Genomic DNA, 23,121 nt, shown 5'->3' with positions numbered 1-23,121 from the left:
AGGTCCCAGACTAAAGGCAGGTGATAGCAAGGTGCTCAGAAAGTCATGTAGCCTTCTTGAGCTGGAAACTGCACCCCCAGCTTGAAGGCTAGACACTTCCTTAGAGGCCAGCATCAGAGTTCTACAGCTTGAGTTCATCTCTGGTGTCATGGGCCCAGATCCGCAAGAGATATTTAGGAATCTAACTGCCATTGAAATCTTGGGAGTTTGGGGTCTAAGGAGGATCAGGTGCAAAGCTCCATTGGTTAAGAGATGGATGCATAGCACCAGCCACCTCTCTACTTCACCTCCCTTGAACTTATAGTGAAAAGTTTTGCAAAGTTTGTGCCTATTTGAGAATTAATCCTCCTGCTCTAAGCTGGAAAGAGGAGCATTTTAATTATGCTATTTTAAAAGTTGGTTTACCAGCTCCAATGATAAATACAGTAGCTGTGTAAGGGGAAACTAGAGCCAGACCTGAAGAAATGCCACTATTCTCCCTTGCACCCTCATCTAGCAGGCTTGCTAGAACTGAAGCAGCAGGCAACTTAAGTCAAGGTTCATCTAGAGAGAGAGTCGTTAGGAGCCATTCCAATACTACACATCCGGCAAGCAGAAGAGTAGCAGCAGGCAGGTGGGGATATCACAAATAAAAGGAGAAGCAGCTTTAGGTTGCTTGGCCATCACATGACAGCCAGTTTGCAGCAGAGAGCAGCTAGGCAAGCTGTGTCAGAAGGAGTTGTTGGTCGAGACAAACATTTAACTCAAGCCATGTTCCATTAACAATGAGCGCTACAAAGGGTGCATTGCCAGCTCACTCATGTACCCCAGGGGAAGAAGGTGCAGTGTATTTACACTGGTGCCACAGGGCATCCCGTTTTGACTAGTTTCCTGATCATGTGTCAGCTAACACACACAGTCCTGAGGAGGTGTATTTAGGGGCTTGTCTACACGTGGCACAAATGCCCACTGTAGGGCATCTGATGAAGTGGGTATTCACCCACGAAAGCTCATGCTCCAAAACGTCTGTTAGTCTATAAGGTGCCACAGGATTCTTTGCTGCTTTTACAGATCCAGACTAACATGGCTACCCCTCTGATACTTGACACTGTAGGGGGTGTGATTTCTGAAGTGTCACCCATTAATTGGTCTGTGAAGACCTGCTAGTGTGCACTAAGAGTGTGGAGCATGGATGCTGGGTCTCCTGCCCAAGCACCCTAGCCACTGGGATACAGAATCACTATTTCTCTCTGGCCCACTGACCAGAGCAGCCACCTGAGCTGATCTGAACCGAAGTCTCCCACATCTCCCTGAGGAGGGCTGGGTGGTGGTGGTGGGGGAGATGATTTGAACCTGGGTCTCCCATATCTCATGTCAGTGCTCTAACCACTGGGATAAGCTTTATAATGGAGCACCACCACCTCCTGCCGTTTTATGTGGGGCCAGGCAGGCTCCTAATTTATTCCCACAGGAAATGCAGGAGGTACCTAAGCCCAGAGGGTGAATTCCCATTCCCTACATAGAGCGAGTTGCCTCAGATGCCCCCCTGCAGAGCAGATTTCTGCCACTCTCCTGGAGCTACTTAGGACATATCTCTCAGCAGTACCCCCCAGTGCCCACTTTAGGCAGCCTGTGCCCCACCTAGCATGCTGCTTTGGTGGCTCACAGTCCAAAGCTTCTCTCTCCCCGCCAGTCACTGTGTTGGAGCCAAGGTGCCTAATTCAGGACTGGTGAATCACTGGCCTTGGCTACACTGGAGAGTTGCAGCGCTGGTGGTGGGTTTACAGTGCTGCAACTTACTCACCGCCCACACTGGCAAAGCACATATAGCGCTGCATCTCCCTGGCTGTAGCCCTGGCTGTACTCCTGCTCTGCCTGGGGTATAACAATTGCAGTGCTGGGGATGCACCGCTGCTCTGCTAGCGTGGCCACCAAAAGCGCTGTAATTGGCCTCCAGAGGTATCCCAGAATGCCTATGCACCACTCCCAATAGTGCTGCAAATGTAGCCACACTGCAGCGCTTTCCCTACACAGCTGTACTAAGACAGCTGTAACTCCCAGCGCTGTATAGCTGCAAGCATAGCCATACCCTGAAGTATTGTTCCTGTGATTTTCTAGGTACCTAAAAGGATGTCAATGCCTCAGGCCCTTTGAGGAGTGAGCCTTTGCCCTACCTCACAAGAGCATTGGCAGTGAAGATTGGGGTACTCAGATATGATAATGGGGTACAACTAACTCTCTTCTAGCTAGGGTATTTAACACACCATGCTTAAGCCTACCATGCCAAAAGCTGGTTTTATGTCAAAAGAGTTACTCTTAATTACAGCTGTTACCTAGCATGACTCCCATGCCGTGGTGGCTGACAGCAGCACAAGTTTTGGAAAGAGGTGGAAACTACCTGAAAAGGAGAAGTTAGTCAAAAGAACCTCCACTTACACTAGCTCCCAGACACAGAGGATCACAGTTCAGAAGAGAAACTATCCAAGCATTTTATATTTTAAAGGAAGACAACTTCAGGCAGAGTTGTAGTGAGCACCATTGTCTTAGGCTGCCAACAGTGAAGGAGTTTTTAGCTCTCTATCATTACTTTTGATCACCATCTGCATTTCTCTCCACTTAAGTAATCAAGTCCATAAGTAACCAATTTCTTAGTGCTGCAACATCAGGGTGTGAAACACTAAATTAAACCTTTTCTGCAGAGAGGACTGTTTGCAATGGAACATTTCAAGAACAGTTTGTAAAGACATTTCACCAAGTGTTTGGCTCTATAGAGAGCTTGATTTGAAAGCCCACCCACCCACCAACCACCACAATATTTGCACCAAGCTGAACTGACATTGTCCTGTACAGTTTCTACAAAGAGACAAGAACTGACAGTGACCTTCAGAAGAGCTATTTCTCAGAACAAAGCCAAGCACAGAGAACAAGCCACAAACCACCAGCATGTTAAAGAGCTGGTGGCCTCACCACATACTGCAAGAATAAAAAGCCAAATAACATAAAGGAACTAGAGGTTTTTTGCTTTAATCCTCTTGATAGACTTACAAAAGCTCCACTCACCACTAGCTCCTATCACAGTTCTGTCCTCCTCTCTGCTTCAGGTCCACCAGCAGATATACACCTGCCCCCTGGCACTGGGTTTATCTAAAATCTTACCTCCACCACAGTTCTTTCACCTCTCCCCTGAACCACAGGTTGGCCTAATCTTTTGTCAGTCATATGGGCTCTAATGAGCTCAGGTGCTTCAACCAAAGCCCCCCAGACCTGCTGGGCAACACAGGCTGATGGGAGGAGGGCAGGTCATTCTGCCTTGAGCTATTGAGTACCAGGGATAATGTATTGCACCAAAGCCCCAGTCCAGCAACCTGACTGACCCTGGCAGCCACACAGACTCCATTGCTGTCTCTCTCTCCTGTGCTGAGTGCCCTCCCTGCTCCCTTGCTCTGCCCCTTCACTTCCCCTATCCTGCTCCTTTCCCTTGTCTTCAGCTAATCTCCTCCGAGCTAACCCCCACCCAAAGAAGCTAAAAACCCAAAGCAAACAAACAAAAATCCCCCCAAACCCTCCAACTTTGCTCCCAAATGGTGGCACTAATATGCTGATCACTCTGCCCCCTGCTCCCTTTGCCTGTCTTGCCTATTTAACCTGCAAGGTCCTTGGAGAAGGGACTAGCTAGAGCCCTATGGACTCAGCAGACATGGGTTCAAGGCCTCTGGCCTGCTGAGTGACTGTGGGAAAGTCATGTCATAGCCCCGCGCCTCAGTTTCCCCATGTGCAAAATGAAGGTAATGATACTGAGCTCTTTGAGAGCTATAGGTGCAAAGCACCATATAAAAGCTAGGTGCTACTGCCTTGCAGAGTGGGGCCCTGTCCCTGGTTGTCCCTTAGGTGATAATGTCATAAACATAGTGCTGAATTTTTATTTCTATTTAAAAATGAATAAAAAGCCTAGTCAAGGCTCTAGGCTGACACACTAGTATCAATACATTATTTATCCCAGCAGCATTCAGATGATCAATTCAGAAGAAGCTCAGTCAGCCAGCCACCTACAAAACTCCTTTGCACCCCTTCATTGTCTGGGAATTACCACCTTGGCACTCTCAAACCTTCTTCTAGCACAAGTGTCTTCTGCAGTGCACCCAAAAAACCATCCAGTCCAGGCTATTTCAAACCCAGGGATGGGGAACATGTGGGGATTGGTTCTGCTTTGAGCAGGGGGTTGGACTAGATGACCTCCTGAGGTCCATTCCAACCCTGATAGTCTATGATTCTATGATCCTATGTTCCAGAACTGGGGAGCCCTCCCAGCAGATACCTTGCCAGCTGCCCCTTCTTTTTTATAAAGAGGTGGATCTGGCTCACGCACCACTGCTGACCACAGCTGTGGCAGTACGGCCTGGGGAGAGTAGTGATCCCACAGCCAGGCTGGTGCCTGGCCATTTAGAGCTCTCTAGATTACAACCAACACCTTCAACTCCACCCAGAGACTAGGATGGCCAGATGCCTGGATTTTGACCAGAATGTCCTGCTGAAAAGGGGACCTGACAAGTATCCGATCAGATCTACTGGCATAGGGAAGAGGGGATCTGACCAGACACCCAAAGTCTGGTTACTGCAGGTGGGGGAGGTAGGGAGGCACTGGGTCATCACCTGCACCAGCCCCTACTCAGCCAGGGCCGCCTCCTACCTTCATCAGGCAGCTGCAGCTCCAGGCCCCACAGGCAAGTCCCTTTTGACCCGGGGTGGGAGGGGAAAAGCAGCAAGTGATGGGGGAGGAGGGAAGAGGAGTGGATGAGGGGCAGGGCCTCAGGGGAAGAGGCAGTGCAGGGTGAGGCTTCGAGGGGAATTGGTGGGTCAGAGGAGGTTTCAGCACTCCTGCTGGAGTGTGCAGTTTTTAAATATTACCAAGTTGGCAACCCTACCAGGCAGTGATGAGTAGTCAGCACAGCTTCTGGAGCATGGCTGCCGTATGCTTTCCCATGCAAGTGGGAGGTGCCTAAAAGGAACTGGGGTCACCTCAGTTCAGGGGAGAAAACAAAAATGACTGGGGTTAAATGTTCAACATGAGTGTCTGTCAGGGGCAGCTAGCAGAGCACTCACGCTGCAGGGTGAAGGCCTCCCTTTATCCCACAGCCAGTACAAGAGTCCTGCCAACATACTGGTATCTTCTTCTGGAATGACCAGCTCTATAGGAGAGAGCTAGGAATTTGGGCTCCATCTCTCTGCTGTGATTGGCAGGAAGAGAGCCCATTGTGACTAAGGTGAGCACCTTTTCAAAATGCAAAATAGGGCACATGCAGGAGCTCTGCCCCCTCTGTGGCCACAGCCCCTGCTCCTCCTCTTCCCTGAGGCCTCGCCACCTGTCCAGGCTGCAAGTCAGAACTGGGCCATGGTAAGAGTTGCCCAAGGACATCAGGCTGCTGTCGAAATCTCTGGACCCTCCACCTGCCCTGGGTGGGGTACTGAAATGCCCAAGAGCAGCCCTGGGCCTGTGTCTCTGCCCCACAGGGTGCACTGTCCGAGGCAGGTGGAGGGTCTGGGACTCTGGGGCTCCCCACAGCAGCCTGGGCTCGCTGGGTGGCTCCTACTGCTCAGGTCTGGCTTCTGGCCTGGCCAGGGGCAGGGCTTTGGGGGGGAGAGGAGGAGTAGGGGGCAGAACCTCATGGCAAGGGGGGGGGTAAAGCCCACCTCAGCACCCTCCCCCCACTGGGAAGAGGCTGGTGCCACCCCTGAGCCTCAGGTAGGTGCGGAGCAGCACGAGAGGGAATCCAAGACAAATGGTGTTCTGGAGTCCGTCAGCTGGGGACTGGGACTTGAAATGTACATTTTGTGACTGTCCCACCCATTTAGGGATGGGTGGTCACCCTTATTGTGACAGTTGTTTCTACTGAGGTAGTCCCCTGTCTATGAGGGGCTAAACTGAGACTCACTGGCTCATCTCATAGCCATCAGCTGGTAACAATTGTCAGCCACTCTCAACCCAGCCTGGCTTTGAATCAGTGACCTAGCAGTACCAGGTGCCACCTTTCCTGGCCCTGGCGGTGGCTGGCCTGTCAGAGACAACCCTACTGAAGCACCATATATAAAAGACCTGAGAGGTGTAATCAATAAATCCATCATAGAAAAGAGGTCTCTCCACGCCACTGCACCATGTGAATGCCCTGTTCCCTATGCTGGTCGGTGGAGCTCTCACTGTGACAGGTCAACAGAACAATAATAAAGCACCTTTCCCCCCTCTGTTTCTTGTTGGCTGGCCAGGGCTGGGAGCATAGCTGTCAGGAACAGGTTCTGTCGGTTACACCAGGGTCACTGCAGAGTAATTCTGTTGTAGCTATTGGCATTACCCCAGATTTACACCACTGTAACGGAGCTCAGAATTGAGCCCCTGTTGTATTTGTTAATGGGTAACACTTGCCTTCAAGTTCATGTCCAAAGACACCTCTCAAAGCCAGACCTTCTGATCAGTGATTGGGACAGGTTAGAGCGGCCATTGGCATGATTTGGCCTCAGCAGGAGGCTCACATTTTCATTGCTTACCCTTAAGCAACCATTGTTTCTGCATGGACTATAAATACGCAATGCTCCTCACAGCAACCCGCCAGCGGCCCATGAAGCTTGCCTACGCCATGGTAAGTCAGTGGCTGGTGGTACCTGACTGTGTAACTGCGGACTGTGTGCTTGGGAGCAGTTCTCCTCTTTATTTGCGAATAGTGAGATTTGTCCTCCTTAAATCTGTGTGAATGAACTGATCAACGTTACCAGTGAAAAACCAGCCAAGTTTGCAGTGAGTTTCCCTTTCTCTTCCAGAAGTTCCTGCTGTTCCTCTTCCTCATCCTTCTCACCTTGGGGTCCCTGTGCACTGCCCAGTGTTACATGAGACCCCCAAACAAATACGGTAAGAATGGCAAATTCTCCATGCATGCACAGGAATTCCATTTACTGGATGAAAGGAGCACTTGCTTAGAAATCTGGGGATTGTGCTGTCAGTTGCAGTGTGATGAAGATACATAGGCAGTTAGATGCTATGTCATATAAGAGTGTCTCCAGCCAGACAGCTAGCTACCTACATACTCCCAAACTGAATGGCACGGCAGAGTTCCCTATGGACTTGGATATGAGATTATTGCCTAAACAAATAGAATATCACATAGGAGAAAGAGGAAGCGATGCTAAAAAGCTGGCACCTCTCTGTCCTGGCCTCACTGTTTCTATTACTACTCATTGTCAAACATGGAAACCAGAATGGAAGAACTACTTGCCTGCTTTATTGTGTCAGGAGGGGGGATGGCCTAGTAGTTAAAGCAAGGGGGGGCTAGGTGGCAGGAGACCTGATTTCTACTCCTAGCTCTGCTACTGACTTGCTGCGATAGCTTGAGTGAGTCTTAACTGCTCTGTGCCTCAGTTTACCCATCTGTAAAATGGGCATGGTATTACCTACTTCCAAGGGTTGCTGTAAGGATTCATTAGATTTTCAAAACATTGAAGTGTCTTAGGTGTCCAAGTCCCATTAAGTTGCCGTGGGACTTAAGACCCAGATTCTCAAAATACGTAGGCACCAAACTTCCATTGATGAGAGGTGCCTAAATACCTTTAAGCATCTGAACCTATGTGCCTACCACACATAGGTGCTTTTTCACTGTTACCCAGTGGGTAAAATCCTAGCCTTACTCAAGTCAATAGCAAAACTCCCATTGACTGCAATGTGGCCAGTATCTCATCCAAAGTCTTTAAAGTGCTTTGAGAACTTGAAAATCACTATGGGCTAGATTGTGCTTTGGGGCACAGCTCTGAGCAAGGGTGGATGCATAATCTGCACTAATCCCACAGTGGCCATGGGAGGTGCTGTGACTTGGAGAAACCCCTCCAAGGCCAATTCCCACCTTGCTTCTCCTTTGCTCTGGGAAGGGGAGGGAGATAATGATTTGATTCTGGCTTACAGCAGTAAATTATGACACCCCAGAGCCAATAATCTGTCCATCCCTCCACCCAGCTTGGAGGGCACAGGGGTATGTGGCCAGGTCTGCTTATTCCTATATTCCTAGGACTGTGCAGCACAGTTGAGATGTGCAATCCAAGTCACCATCTAGCCCTATGAGGTGAGTATCAATAGTAGCAGAACGATGCTCAAAGTAGTACTAGCCATAAACTAAAGCATTTCTCAGCCTCACAACTTGTTTTGAATAGCATTTCTCTGTTAAAGATGGGTGTGCAGCAGATAACATTTCACCCTGCTAGTCCGCATCCTAGCCCCAGCAGGAGCAACGGCATTGCATCCCATCACAGAACACAGCCCATATTCCTCCCTGGCGTAATTCCACCCAAGCAGTCAGAGCTTTAACTGACAGCACCCAACCCAAATGTTGTATTTTACCTCTAAATGTCACCATTGATCTACCGAGCATTGTTTTTGTTGTGTGTATCCAGGCTGTGTTGAAAAAAGAAAGCTGTATCACTTCGGTGTAGTGTGGAAGACCAAGGACTGTTTCAGATGCGAATGTCAGCCACGAGCAATGATCTGTTGCAGCCTGTAAGTCCAAGCAGATTAGGGCTACTTTTGTACCAAGCATAAGGGTGGGTTGAAATTTTCCAAATTTGGAAATTTCAGTGAAAATTTGCATTGACATTTCAACAAAATTGGAGCAAAATCCTCTCTCTGGGTTTTCATCCAGCTCTACCCCTGACAGAGCAGAACAATCTTCTTTTTATCTAGGCTGCTTTGAAAAAAACAGCCACAAACTTGCAAACACACAGCTCAGAGCTTTTCCCTATTACTCCTCCTAATCCTCCTCTTGACTTTGCCACTGGCAGGAACTTGGAGCCCCTTTCCCCGGATTTTTCGCCCTCCCTCTCAATGGCAGCTTTTCTTATTTCTGGAGATGCATGACTCATCACTCCAGTTCTGGAGCCCTAACCATGCAATAAAGGGCAGCCCGTTGCAGTCTATGGGGCACTGCACAAGGTTCTGTCTGTTTGCATCTCTCAGGCCCCTAATTGTTCTAGATCAGTTCTTCTCAGTCTTTTCCGTATACCCAGACCACCTTCCTATCTAGCCAGTATGTAGCCGAGACTTTGTGCCCCACAATATAGGAAGGGCAGGGTGGTTATGGCCCCTAGGTTGAGAACCTATGTGCTTGATCCCATTGTGAGTCCCTACCCTCCAAAATTTAAATCATGATTATGTCCTGGGCTCATGATGCTATCAGAGGTCCTGTGAGTGGGAAAAAAACCCTTGAGGGGGCTCATGGTTGGAATACTGACCAAGGTCACAGCTGGTTGAGAATTTTTCAACAAATTGTTTTGAAAAATGAAATGAAAAATGCCGATTTAGTGCAACCAAAACTGCTTGCAAAACAAGGTTGAGTTTGACAAATTTTTCAACTCAAAACAAGGTCGAGAATAAAAGTTTCCAAACTCTTGAAACGTTGCTCTTTGCCATTTAGAAACAAAATACTCCAGTTGCCCAGTTCAAATCATCTTTAAAAATGTAAGCTAACAAGACTGAAAAGACAAAAAGATTGGCATCAAAACAAGACGTTTCAAAATGATTGAAACAAAATGTTTTGATTGACCCAAAATGGAAAAAAAATGGGGGATTTGGTGCACAAATATTTTTGAGATTTTGATTTTTTTGTCCTGATTCAACACAGGAAAAATTTAGAACTCTGGAAAATAGTCACTGGATGGGAAAACCATTTCCTCCCTAGCTGTAGGTGAGGACCCCCTCAGAGATAATTCCCCCAACCTTCCACCCACTGGAGAGGACAGGGGGTTAGCAAGGGCAGGAGGGGGCATGCCGGGACAGTTCTTATGTGCTGGCAGCTCCCTGTCCCTGAGGTGGCTCAAAGACCTCAGAGCTGAATCATTCCCTGGCAATCTCTGAACAGGGCAGGCAGAAGCTGTTTCCACACTGGCCTTGCACCAGGTCCGAGGTGAATGTGGTGCTATAGGTTTAATTCCTAGCAAAGCTACTACAGAGAATTACATTTGAGTGAAAAAATATTGAAAGGAAATCAGTTCATTTTTTCACTTACCTGCTAAGACTGGAGATCAGAGCTCTGTGTTGCCATAGCAACAGTCAATACCACCAGCAAGTACTATGGGCTAAATTCATCCCTGAAGTCACTGGAATTGTACCAGGGATGAATTTGGCCCAGTAAATACGATTTTTTTTCCTGACCTATATCTCGCGTCCTGATCTCATCTTCGTCTTCCTCACTGACAGCGTTTTCAGACCCACCAACTATGACCGAGAGAACTGCATTGCCCTGTTCCATAAGAAGAGCTGTTCTATGCGCGTGGTGTGGAAAAGCGATCCTCAGGAACCCTGTAATGTCTTTGCTGGAGTTGGTTAAGACTGCTTTGAAGTGGTCTTCTCATTCAGCAGCTCTCTTGCAAGTTGAGCAGACCCAGCACCACTCCTTTAGAGAAAAGCAGCGAATCAGTTTGGTTTCAGGAATAACAGGCTTGTGTCCCCCTTTTCACACATGCTCTGCTGTGACTTCTCTTGTTACATACAGATTTGTGACTGAGATTTAATCAAAGATCATTTATGGTAACATCATCTGTGATGAAATTTGGGGTTAAATAAAGACACAAGCATCAAGCTTTTTTCCTTGTAAGCAGTCAATAAACAGTCATGTAGAAGAATCCATGAAGTTCACTAAGGACCTAGGTATGAAAACCTAATTTACTTGGGAGTCGCTTAGATCAGTGGTTCTCCTCCAGGGGTCTGGAGCCCACTGGGGGGCCAAGAGCAGGTTTCAGGGGGGCCACCAAGCAGGGCCAGCATTAGACTTGCTGTGACCCAGGTCGGAAAGCCAAACCCCAACTGCATGGGGCTGAAGTCCGGAGCCCTGAGAACCTGCCACCCAGGGCTGCAAGTGAAACCTGAGCAATGTAGCTTTGCAGGGGGCCCGGTGGCAATTGCCCTGCTTGCTACCACCTAACACCAGACCGATTTTATATGCAGAAAACCAGTTATTGTGACATAAGTAGGTCATGTAGTTTTTATAGCACATTGGGGGGGCCTCAGAAAGAAAAAGGTTGAGAATCCCTGGCTTAGATACCATGTTGGCAGGCATTGTACAAACCAGATAGATAAATAGATACTTTGTGGTATCTCCCTCGTTTGATGTTTCCTTCAGTACATGCAAGGATGTATTGGAAGAATGGTTGAAACAAAGCAACAAAGAGTCCTTTGAACACTATTCTCATATCCTGTGAAAACCAGGTCCTCTGTACAAGTGCACACAAGCAAAACAGATTTGCCAGGATATGTGTTGTGTATTAGAAAGCAGGAGCGAGCCCACACCTTTAAGTCCAACCTATGGGAAAAAGATGCTATCTCATTTTTTTCTACAGCCTTAAATACATGTGTAGCATCTCATGGTATAATCTGGTTTGGTACAAAGTTCAAAACCAAACAAACTCCATGAAAGTCTTTATGAAAAATACCCCATGTAGACAATATACTAGTGATGAAATGTAACAACGTATATAGCAATAGTGAAAAATAGGCTGGTGCTGACCAGGCTTTAGAATCAAATTACAGCATCATTTCAGGCAATAATTACAACACTGGTGCTTTGTTCATCCATGCAACTCTAAATACACCATCACAGTATAATGCAACTGCACCTGGAAACAGTGATACATTTTTACATCTGCTTATTTAGTTGTACTTGTCCATTTCAAACTATAGAGGTAGTTTTGAGGCCAGGAGCATACAAGTCTGTACACACATTCTCACTTAGTAAAGAAACAGATTTTAAAGAAAGTCCATCCAGCCAAAGGAATATTGGAACTTAGTAGGTTTGAGAAGTCATATGAGAAATACCAATGACTGCAGCTACCTAATCCTATGCCACCCAGCTCTGCTGTAAGTTACAGCTGCTTAGTGACAGCTGTATAAGAGTAGGGACCCCCCATGATCTTATGTCAGCGGTGGATTGGGCATAGCATAGCTCACCGTGCCCCTCCCAACCCACACCCAGTGTGCTCTTGCCATGTCCCCTCCTTTCCCTTGTGCTGTGGGTGCACAGGACAACTGGCACAGGAGGTGGGAATCCTCCACTGACCAGTCTGCATCCACTTTATGCCCCTGGAGCAGCGCATAGGGAACTTAGTGGGCCAGAAAATCTGGCCCTATATCTTAATGCATGTGCACAAGAGGGCAGCGTTAAGGCGGACAGCAGGTCTAAAACTGTATGAGAAGGCCATGCATGCAATATCAGCTTTGGTGTTTCCTGACTTGTGAGTGTTTCACCCACAGTGCTCTGTACAAGATATTACTTCTGAAGTAGAGGGTGACTTGAACTAACTTGGGTTCCAGAGTGCAGAGGGAAGCAATGCTAAGAAATTATAGATAAAAGCATGTTATTTCTGCTAGCACCTGGCATTGTTCCACTAACATGACATTACTGTGATTGCAATGGCAGAGGCATTAGGAAGCCCATGGGGTGGTTCATTATCACAGGGTCTCAGAGCACTGGGAAAACAGCAACAGGAGGAGTGGCAGCATATAGTGGTTAAATCACAGAACTAGGAGTTGTAAGAGCTGGGTTCTAGAGCAGTCTCTGCCACTGACTCCATGTGACCTTGAGCACATCATTTCTGCTCTCTGTGCCTCAGTTTCCTCATTAGCAAAATGGGGATAATGATACTTGTCCCCCTTGTAAAGTGTGTTGAGATTTCTGATGAAAAACCCAGGAAGCATTATGGTATTGTCATCAACATGGACGAAGCCCCTGGATGACTGGGATGATCTTCCCCAGCATTATAAAGAACTGCTCTGGATAAGTGCCACAAACCAGTTTCGGTACATTTTAGACAACACTAGCAGAAGTCCTGGAGAATATGCTGAGGGAGAATTCTGCACTGGTGGGGCTGGGAGATGTATTAGGAACCCTATTCAACTCCCCCGACATCAACAGGAGTCTTTCCATTGATTTCAATGCAAGAGCTGAGTTGACCAAATAATGCTCATTGAGACAGAATAAAGTCAACAATAAAAGGCTCAAGCTGCATTTGGGCAGGACTCACAAGTCATTTAGGATTTTGATTAAAGACAATTGCTCTGTTTCAGTGACAGCCTATTGAATGTTAGCAATGTTGGCATGGCCTGGCCCATTTGTTCCAACCCCCTGCATCCAGTGGAGTATGGAGAAATTACACATGTTGTACAATGCCAGGAGCAACAAGGTGGAGCACCCTCGACTCAGAAGTTCTTTGCTGTTGTGGGTTGGTGCCGCTTCTCTCATATTAATATGCTGATTTGGGACGCAATAAAACGCTATAACATTGTTCCCCAATATGCTCCATATCTAACTGCAGCAAACTTGCCACTCTTGCTTTCCAACAACTTGCTTGGAAGCCTGGACTAGGAGTGGTTTGAACAGAAGTTTTGGGAGCCAGGAGTGGCCAATCACATGTTTAAGGATCCAGGCACATCACTAGATCAGGCCCTAGGCCAAAACATTTTCCTATAAACTTTTTGCTGCAACTGTTACTTTGATAATTTGCTCTTAATTTCTTTCCCATTTCTCAGAGAATTGCATTTGCACGAGTCTCCTTTCTTTATCAGCAAACAAAATATCGCTGGTATGAATGTCCATGGGAAAATTCCAGGTTTTTAGTGGAACAAATGTTCTCAGGGGTTTTCTCCCCATCTCCCAGTATCTGCCCATCTCTAGTTTGGAATGAGAGGAGATCCTCATCCAGAAAGCCCAACCCCCCTTCCTCCTAGGCATGGGAGAAGTGATCCTGGCTCAAGGAGCCCAAATCATAGGCAGAGGCAAAGTGAGGGCCTTCCCCTATTACACTGTATGGAGAGTCTCTTCTATCTTCAGGTGTGGAGCCCAGGCTCATCATGCTCCTCTTTTAGCCTTGGCCTCAGCCCAGACCCAACATGCTCCTTCTTTAGGCCAGGGTCCTCTTCTCTCCTCCCCTCACAGCCAGGCCCCTCTGTTTACCCAGAAAGGTGAGGACACACGTACCATTCTCATAGGAGGCCAAGGGGGCACACACCACTGAAGGAGGTTGGGGGTGTAGCTTTGGTTTGAAAAAAGTCTGTGAAGCTCACATGGCCTTGGATATCTGCAAGTTCTCTGGTCTTCATCACCAACAAGAGGCGTGACCTGGAACAGCACCGCAGGCCTTGGCAAGATCCTGCTGCCCCAGGGAACAAGATATGATACTCTTCTATGAGAGAACAGTTTGACAGCTGTTTCATTTGCTCAGCACTGGCTTTTGTAGGAGCTTTGGCTGTATATAAGCCTCCCCCTCCCTCCCAGAGCAATGTTATTCCACGTAATGATCAGCTGAAGCATATTCTGTGCTTTCTACTGCCAAGGTAGTGGATGCAGCTGGTAACTGATTCCACATTTCCATCTTGTTTGATTTTAGTTAAGGAAAGCTGACCAGCTATGGTATATGGCCCCTGTGAACAGGGGCGGCTCTAGGTATTTTGCCGCCCCAACTAGGGCAGGCAGGTTGCTTTCAGCTGCTTGCCTGTGGAAGGTCCCCGGTCCCGCAGCTTCGGTGGCATGCCTGCAGGAGGTCTGCCAAAGCCACAGGACCATGCTGCCGCAGGCAACCTGCCTGCCGCCCTCCTGGTGACTGGCAGAGTGCCCCCCATGGCTTGCTTGGCATGCTAGTGCCTGGAGCCACCCCTGCCTGTGAAATATCTCCCATTTTATTAGTTTATTGCCTAGGACAGAGGTCTCCAAAGTGTGGAGTGTGCCCCTCAGGGGGCTCAGAGGAATGCTAGGGGAGTGCAGCAGGGCTGGGCCAACCCTCATGGGAGGTGGGGAGGAAACACCATCCATCCCCTCCCCACCCCCAGCTGCATCCCTGGCTCCCTGCCCCACACCCCAGCCTTGGTGCGGCTCCACTCCTGGCCCCACACCAGCCCAAAGCCTCAGCTGCTGGCCATGGTTCTGTTCCCGGCTAGGGGTAGGGGTAGGGGTAGGGGTAGGAGCAGAGTTGCACTCCACCACAGCCCGGCTGCAGTTCTGCTCCTGTCCCTGCCCACAGCCTAAGCCCATGGCTGCAGCTTAATCCTTGGCCTGCTCCCAGCCCGAGATCCAGCCCCAGGTGTGGTCCCAGCCTTGGCACCCTTACCCCTGCCTGTGTCACTCTGCTCCCCACTCCCCCCCATCCCTGAGCTGCAGCCACACTCTGAGCCCCAGCTCCAGGAAGTGGGGGGCATGGACAGTAATGAAGGGGCATGTGTGACAGATTGGATCATAGAAATCCCCTTGGGAACTGTCAACTGCTGTGCCAAGATTACTTCTGCCCGTTTTCCCTGCCAGCTCAGGACTCCAGCACCCTGTCTTGCTGAGCCAGACACGCCCATCTGGTCCAACACAGACCCAGGGTCTGAGCCACATGCCCCAAAGCTGCAGACTTAATTGAAAGCAGCTTACAGAAGTGTTCCTGTCTTTAACACTCAGATGCCCAACTCCCAATGGGGTCTAAACCCCAAATAAATCTGTTTTACTCTGTATAAAGCTTATACAGGGTAAACTCATAAATTGTTCACCTTCTATAACACTGATTGATGCACAGCTGTTTGCCCTCCCCACCCCCAAAGTATTAATACATACTCTGGGTTAATTAATAAGTAAAAAGTGAGTTTATTAAATACCAAAAGTAGGATTTAAGTGGTTCCAAGTAATAGCGGACAGAACAAAGTGAATTATCAAGTAAAATAAAACATGCAAGTCTAATACAGTAAGAAAAACTGAGTACAGATAAAAACCTCACCCTTAGAGGGATTCCAGTAAGCTTCCTTTTACAAACTAGTCTCCTTCTAATCTGGGTCCAGCAATCACTCACATATCCTGTAATTACTGCCCTTTGTTCCAGTTTCTTTCAGGTATCCTTGGGGGTGGAGAGGGTCTCTCTTTAGCCAGCTGAAGACAAAATGGAGAGGTCTCCCACAGGCTTAAATAGACTCTTTTGGGTGGAGACCCCCTCCTCTCTCTTATGCAAAGTCCAGCTCCAAGATGGAGTTTTGGGGTCACATGTCCATGCATCACTCAGTTTTTACAGGCAGCAGCCACTGCTTACGTGTTACCTCAACATCCTCATGTAGACTTATGTGGATTGGAGCCTTCCAAGATTCATTGTCCCTTAAGTGCTTCTTGATTGGACACTTAATTTGAACATTCCTTTCTCAAGAAGCTGACAAAATGCTTTACAAAGGCTGCTTAAAAATCAAGCCAGTACACAGCCAATATTAATAACTTCAAATATAAAAATGATACATGCATACAAGTAGGATTAGATTCAGTAGATCATAACCTTTACAGAGATGTGTTACACGGCATATGTAGCATAAAACATTATAGTTATGTCATATATACATTCACAAGCATATTTCTATAAAGCCTTACAGGGGGGCACCATCACAGCATGACCCTCAAAAGTTTGGGGACCACTGGCCTAGGGTCTACGGCACACCAAAAAAACACCACCATAACTGGAGGAATAGGCCATATAATGATGAGACTTGAGTGGACTATGGAGACCAAATTCCACATCCTCCTTTATGCAGTTTCTTTCCAAGTAAGCGAGGAGCTATATTGGCAGGAAAGAGGGGAGTGATGGCCAGTGCTGCTGTGTTTCATCTGTGGATCACAGCAGAGCTCCAGCCCCTAGAATTATTATTATTAATCTAAAAGAGGAGGATACAGAGGGATGGGGAGCACAAGGAAACAAGACCACTATGGAGATGACAACAATGAGGTTGTTACTTTTGCTGTTGAAACATAACAAGGAACGTGTGGTTGTTTTGGAGCAGATTTATAGCAATGAAGAAATGGCTGGTTAAGATCAGTTTCAATGTGGCAATTATTCTTCTGAGATGTAGAGAAGAAACCCACAGGATGACTTCAGGCTGGCTCCTGGCAGACTACGTGTCTACTGGAGAGTAGTGAATATTTTTTTAAAACTCTAAAATATCAACAATTTTTTGAATAAGAAGGTGGGTGAGGTAAGAACTTCTGGTCAACAAACTTCCATTAGTGAGAGAGACACGCTTCTGTGCCACACAGAGCTGTTCTTCGGGTCTGGGAAAGGTACTCAAAGGGTATGCCTGCACAGCAAAGAAAAACCCTCAGCTGGCCCGTACCAGCTGACTCGGGGGAGCAGGGCTCGGGTTATTTAATTGCAGTGTAGAAGTCTGCGCTGGAGCCTGGGCTGTAGGACTCTGCGAGGTGGGAGGGCCCAGGAAATGGGATACAGCACAGGCTTTTCTTTGCTGTGTAAACATACCCAGAGTGTCAGAAGATGGAACAGTTTCTTTAGCATAAGCTGCTAACATGTATTTCAAGGAAGCATTCAAGGTGAAGTGGCCCATTACCACCTTTCAGTCAGAGGGGGCACACTCATGTCTCATGAGCACCTCCCGTTGGCTGAGTGCAATCCTGCACTCTTTTCCTTTCCTGGTGCCCCCTGCCAACTCTTGCCCTCGTCAGGCAGGTGTTCAGTGACCCAGCCCTCCAGTCAAGTCACACACAGTCTCTATGCATGAACAAACAGTTAAAAAAAAAAGTCCAACAGGGCCTATCACTACACCCTGGTTGGCACCTGCAGCCCTGTCTCTGGGCTCAGTTCTCAGCCTCTTCTGGGCCAGCTTTAAGTCCATCCCTGCCCTGGAATGGAGCAGTGTCCCCAGGACCTTTAGTGGCTCTGATGTCCCCAGCTCTCCACCTGAGTCACTCCTTCACTTTAGTCCCCTTCCAGGGGAGAGGGTAACAAAGTTCAGTGAACGATTGACGCTCTCTAGGGTCTTCAGCCCCATCCCTGAGCCCTTTAAACTCCAGCCCTAGCCCTGGGCTTCTAAATTAAACTTGTCCCTTTCCTGGGACTTTGGCCACCCTGCCAATGGCTGGTAGGGGGGACCTGGGCATGCCCTCTACTCCAGGTTCTGACCCAGGGATCCTACAAATAGCAGCCCCCTGCTGCTTCCTTTAACTCCATTGCTGCTGCTATTCCCTGGGTTGCTTCCCTCCTCACCCATCCTACAGGGTTCTCTGTCTGCTCCCTGCTTGAGGAGAGTCTCACCCAGGCCTCCTCTCCTGGAGAGTCTCACACTCCTTCCTCACCCTTCTAGTCCCAGCCAGCAACTAACCTGCTCAACCCCTGCAGTGCCTTTAAAGTGAACCTGCTGTGCCCTGATAGGCTGCTTCCCTGCAGCCTTTCTAGGCAGGCCTGGAGGACCCACCTTCACTGCTCCTTTTCCCAGGGCAGGGTGTGGCAGGACTGGAAGGCCTCCAGCATGGGACCTCAAAGGGTCTGGCACACCTGGTCACAGGGGGGAAAGGAAGAGAGGGAGAAAGAAAATGCATCTGGGGTGGGGTGGTTAGTGGGTTACAGATTGTTGTAATAAACCATAAATCCAGTATCTCTGTTCAGTCTATGAGTTTTAGTATCTAGCAAGGTTATGAATTGAAGCTCCCAGGCTCATCTTTTGGAGGTGTTGTGCAGGTTTCCTTTGAGAATGAGGCCAGAAAGGTCAGATCTAGACTGATTGCTTTGTGAGAAGTGTTCACCCACAGGTGACAGGGTGTTTTTGTCTTTTATCATTTTCCTTGTGAGTTCATGGAAGTGTGGTGATTGTCTGGTTTCACCCACATAGCTATTGTTGGGGTATTTAGTGCACTAGATGAGGTTACCACATGTTATGATGGGCATGTGTAGGACCCTGGGATCGTGAAAAGTGTGTTGGGGCAAGGTGTTGATCATTATAGCAGTGGAGATATGTTTACAGGTTTTGCATCTGTTGTTCTGGCAGGGCCTGGTGCTGCTTTGAGTTAGTGTGTCCTAGTCTGTGGGGAGCTTGCTTCTGATAATGAGCTTGGAGAGAGATTGGGAGGTTGAAGATCCAGGAAAGATTTCTTTCATGATATGGTCCCCATTGAATATGCATTATGACTGAGTAATGATATCCCACAGGGGTTCCAGTGTGGGGTGGGAGGTGATAACTCAGGGTGTGCAGTCAGAGAGGGGTTAATTTCCAGACTGAAACAGGTTCTTTTGGGTAGCGTGTTCCATGATATCGTTCTCTGGTTGAGTGTCCTTGTTTGGTAAAGGCAGTTTTAAGTGGGTTAAGGTGTACATCCAGGACTTTCTCCTCAGAAAATATTCTGTGGTATCTGAGTGCCTGGCTGTAGATAACAGATTTCATAGTGTATTTGGGTGATTACTGAATCTGCAAGATTGGTGTGGTGATCCGGAGGTTTCCTGTATACAGTTGTCTGTAGCGTTCCATTACTGAAGTTAATTGTGGTGTCCAGGAAGTTGATGCTAGTGTGGGAGTGTTCCAGAGAGAGTTTAATGAATGGATGATGGTTGGGGGGGAAGATAAAAATATCATTGATGTATCTCAGGTATCATTGTTTTCATGGTGCATTTATCTATAAATTCTTTCTTGAGGTGGCCTAAGAAGAGGTTGACATACTGGGAAGCCATCCTAATACCCAGGGCTATTCCCATGGTTTGGACAAAGTGTTTGTTGTTGAATGTAAAATTGTTATGGGTGAAGATGAAAAGGATGAGTTTGGTGATGTGTTTGGGATGGAGAGCTGAGGGTTGTCTACTGTCTTGGAGATAGTTGAGGCAGGCAGCAGTGCTGTCATTGTGAGGGATGTTGGTGTGTAGGGAGGTGACACCCACGGTGGCAAGGATGGCGTTCTGAAGAAGGTTGTTAATGTTGTGGTGTTTATGGAGAAAGTAGGTTGTGTCCTGGAGGAAGCTGGCTCTGTGTGTGGTGAGTGGTTTAAGGATGGTTTCTATGAGTCCTGATATTGCTTCAGTAAGATCGCTATGGACAGATATGGTGAGTCTGTCTGGGTTCCCTTGTTTGTGTATCTTGGGAAGCATGTAGAAGGTCCCAGGGTGGGTTCATGTGGTTGAGGGTGTAGAGTTTCTGTTAGAGTCATTGTATTTAGATGTGACACTCTGAGTCCATTTCCCAGACCTGAAAAGCTCTATGTAATCTCAAAAGCTTCTCTCTCTCACCAATAGAAGTTGCTACAATAAAAGATATCACCTAACCCATCTCGTCTCTCTAATACCTTGGGAACAACGTGGCTACAGGAACACAGCACACAACATTTTTCTAGGATTTTCCCCACCAGCTCTAGCTACTATCCAGACTGTGTATTTGAAGGTATAACATGCTCATAGCCATAGAATGTGAGCACTGCCAAAGTTACCAAAAGGCCAAGCCCTCATCCTTATCTTCCAGGGAGTTGGTGGATGTCAGCAAATGCACATTTGGTTCAGGAGGTATAAGACCCATGACCACGCTAACATCTTGTGGAAGGAAGTTCCAAACCCAGTGCCAAGAAGGCTTGATTCCCCATGACATGCAAATTGTACCTCAGGACAGTGTCTGGGGAATGCAGCTGTCATATAGAGGAAATCACAGAGAAAGAGGGTCTGTTTCTGAATTCTCAGGTTCCAGAAACTCATGCAGTGTGAAAAGGACCAGGGTGATGTGTTCTCATTGCCTTGTGTTGGCTTCTTTTTCACATTCACCATCAGCAGCAACTAGGGCTGATCCATTACCCATTGAAGTTGATGGGAATCTTTCCAGTGATTTCAGTGAGGTTTGGATCAAGTCCAGAGCATGTATTGTAACAGCCAGGTCTATGGTACTTTCACTGTGCATCACAACAACGGTAGTCTGCAAATGTTGTTATGCTTGTAGTAACATACTAAATGGTAAATGACTGCCTAGGAAGGAGTACTGTGGAAAGGGATCTGGAGATCATAGTGGATCACAAGCTAAATAGGAGTCAACAGTTCAACATTGTTGCAAAACAAGTGAATATCATTCTTGGATGTATTAGCAGGAGTGTTGTAAGCAAGACACGAGAAATAATTCTTCCACTCTACTTTCCACTGACTAGGCCTCAACTGGAGTATTGTGTCCAGTTCTGGGCACTGCATTTCAGGAAAGATTAGGACAAATTGGAGAAGTCCAGAGAAGAGCAACAAAAATGATGAAAGGCTAGAAAACATGACCTATGAGGGAAGATTGAAAAAACTGGGTTTGTTTAGTCTGGAAAAGAGAAGACTGAGAGGGGACACGATAACAGTTTTCAGTTACATAAAATGTTGTTACAAGGAGGAGGGAGAAGAATTGTACTTCTTAACCACTGAGGATAGGACAGGAAGCAATGGGGTTAAATTGCAGCAAGGGTGGTTTAGGCTGGACATTAGGGAAAATTTCCTGGCAGGGTGGTTAAGCACTAGAATAAATTTCTTAGGGAGGTTGTAGAATCGCATCACTGGAGATTTTTAAGAGCAGGTTGGACAAACACGTGTCAGGGATGGTCTAGATAATACTTAGTCCTGCCATGAGTGCAAGCGACTGGACTAGACGACCTCAAGGTTCCTTCCAGTCCTATGATTCTAATGCTGTCTGTACAAGGTCGGACTGTATAAATGATATACAATGTAGGAATAATTTCATTCTCCACTCAAGCGCAGCCCTGCATCAGCTGCTTAACAGCACACTGCCACCCTATGCAGCAGGAAGTGGAGAAAAGTGCCATATTCCACTGAAAGGCACAAGGGAGTGTGTGAGGAGGTCAGATGTATTACCCCGGTGAGAATATGGCCAGGACACCAGGGTTAACACAACTGGCCTCACCAATAAGTGGTCAGGAGAAGGACCTTGATTCTGCTAAGAGTTAAGTCCCCTGCAGCTGACTTTAAGAAGAGAGCAGATGCTAATGGCAGAGAATACAGGCAACATGGGAAACACCTTGCCAGGAGTGGACCCGGGGTGAGATAAGATTAGTTAAGGAATAACTCAAGCAGAGGGGGATAGAAAGAGAAGAACAAGTCAAAGAAACCCTCATGTCTGAAGACCAGCTTCCAAAGTCTCTTTTTACTACCATAACAGGACTGCTTGTGCTCTAGAACAGTGTTTCTCAAGGACCAGTCCCTGGACTGGCACTGGTCCCTGAGATCTGCCTGACATAGTTTAGGAAGGCAGCAAGCCAGTCCTGGGTAGCAAGAAGATTGAGAACACTTCTCTAGAATATCTCCATTTTATTTATGGCTCTGACCAGTAGCACAGATAAACAAACAGACAGTGAATAAATAAGGGTAGACGTGAACAAGCCAGTTAAATAAACCATCTCAGATTCTCTGGCTTCAGTATCTTTGGACAGGGCAAACAGGAAACCTCAGCTTTTTCAATAGCCTGAAGGAGAGTCAGTATCTATCTGTCTATCACTTTGCCCAGGCTACAGCACAGGTCTCTCCTAAACCAGTAACAAGATCCTAGGACATTTTTATCATGACTCAACAGCTGCTAGACCTGAATTTACAACTGTGGCATTACTGTATTTGAATTGGCCTGGCTTAGAAGGTTCGAGGATACTTCCTTTATTGTACATGGATCTGATCCAAAGCCCATTGAAGTCAACTGGCAGACTTCAGTGGGTTTGGCTCAGACCCTATTTGCTGCCATTGGACTCGAACCCATGGACTTCAGATATTCAGGGTTGGCTTATGTTGTGAAGAAGAATGCAGGGTCCGTATATGGAAACACAGAATAGCTACAATTTCCATAATGTTCATTTATGAGGGTTGCCAGGTTAGTTGGCAGCCATAATGCCTGAGCTCTGAAGGTCCAAACTACGCTGCTCTGGATGTAGTACACCTCTGACACTGGTTTCTGGTCAGAAGATGAAAAGAAGTCAGTGAGATTCGTGTTCTCAGTCCCTAAGGTGCTCTGAGTCCCCATAATTTGCAGTTCCTCAGGCCCCAAACCTACAGATACTTTACCTAAACAATCCCCTTTATACACACTAAATCATGCAGGCTTTGAAGCTTGGGTTTCTCTGTAGTCTGAATACACAGCCAGGCAGTAGCGGATTGTGAAATTGTAATGTGTCCAATACTTGGGGTGTGATCATGCACATTAGGCAAAATCCCCATCGAATCCAAAGAGAGGCTTACCTCAGTAAGGAACACAGCATCAGGTCCCATAGCTTAATTTTTATTTCTTGTGTGTTAGTATATCTGCCACTCATCGTGCAGGAGCCTGTAGCGCACTTCAAATAGTTTCATATCTCTTTCGCACAGCTGCTGTTTGTCTTAACTATCAGTAGAACG

The 23,121-nt window shown here is 47.3% G+C and overlaps 1 protein-coding gene across 5 annotated transcripts in view; it reads left to right on the top strand.

Moving 5' to 3' along the window:
- LOC116834960 (beta-microseminoprotein-like) overlaps positions 1–10,585 on the top strand; it is a 55,449-nt gene extending 44,864 nt beyond the window's left edge. For all 5 annotated transcript variants that reach the window (XM_032797407.1, XM_032797408.1, XM_032797404.1 and 2 more), the window contains 3 exons: positions 6,787–6,874; positions 8,404–8,506; positions 10,202–10,585. In XM_032797407.1, coding sequence (XP_032653298.1) covers positions 6,787–6,874; positions 8,404–8,506; positions 10,202–10,331 — 321 coding nt within the window. In that variant the 3' untranslated portion in view covers positions 10,332–10,585. The remainder of the gene's footprint in view (positions 1–6,786; positions 6,875–8,403; positions 8,507–10,201) is intronic.
- Positions 10,586–23,121: the final 12,536 nt, after the last annotated feature.

Source organism: Chelonoidis abingdonii, chromosome 16 (genome assembly GCF_003597395.2).
Source record: "Chelonoidis abingdonii isolate Lonesome George chromosome 16, CheloAbing_2.0, whole genome shotgun sequence".
Taxonomy (NCBI): Eukaryota; Metazoa; Chordata; order Testudines; family Testudinidae; genus Chelonoidis; species Chelonoidis abingdonii.
The sequence above is the reverse complement of the archived record's forward strand: the minus strand, read 5'-3'. Positions and strand labels throughout refer to the sequence as shown.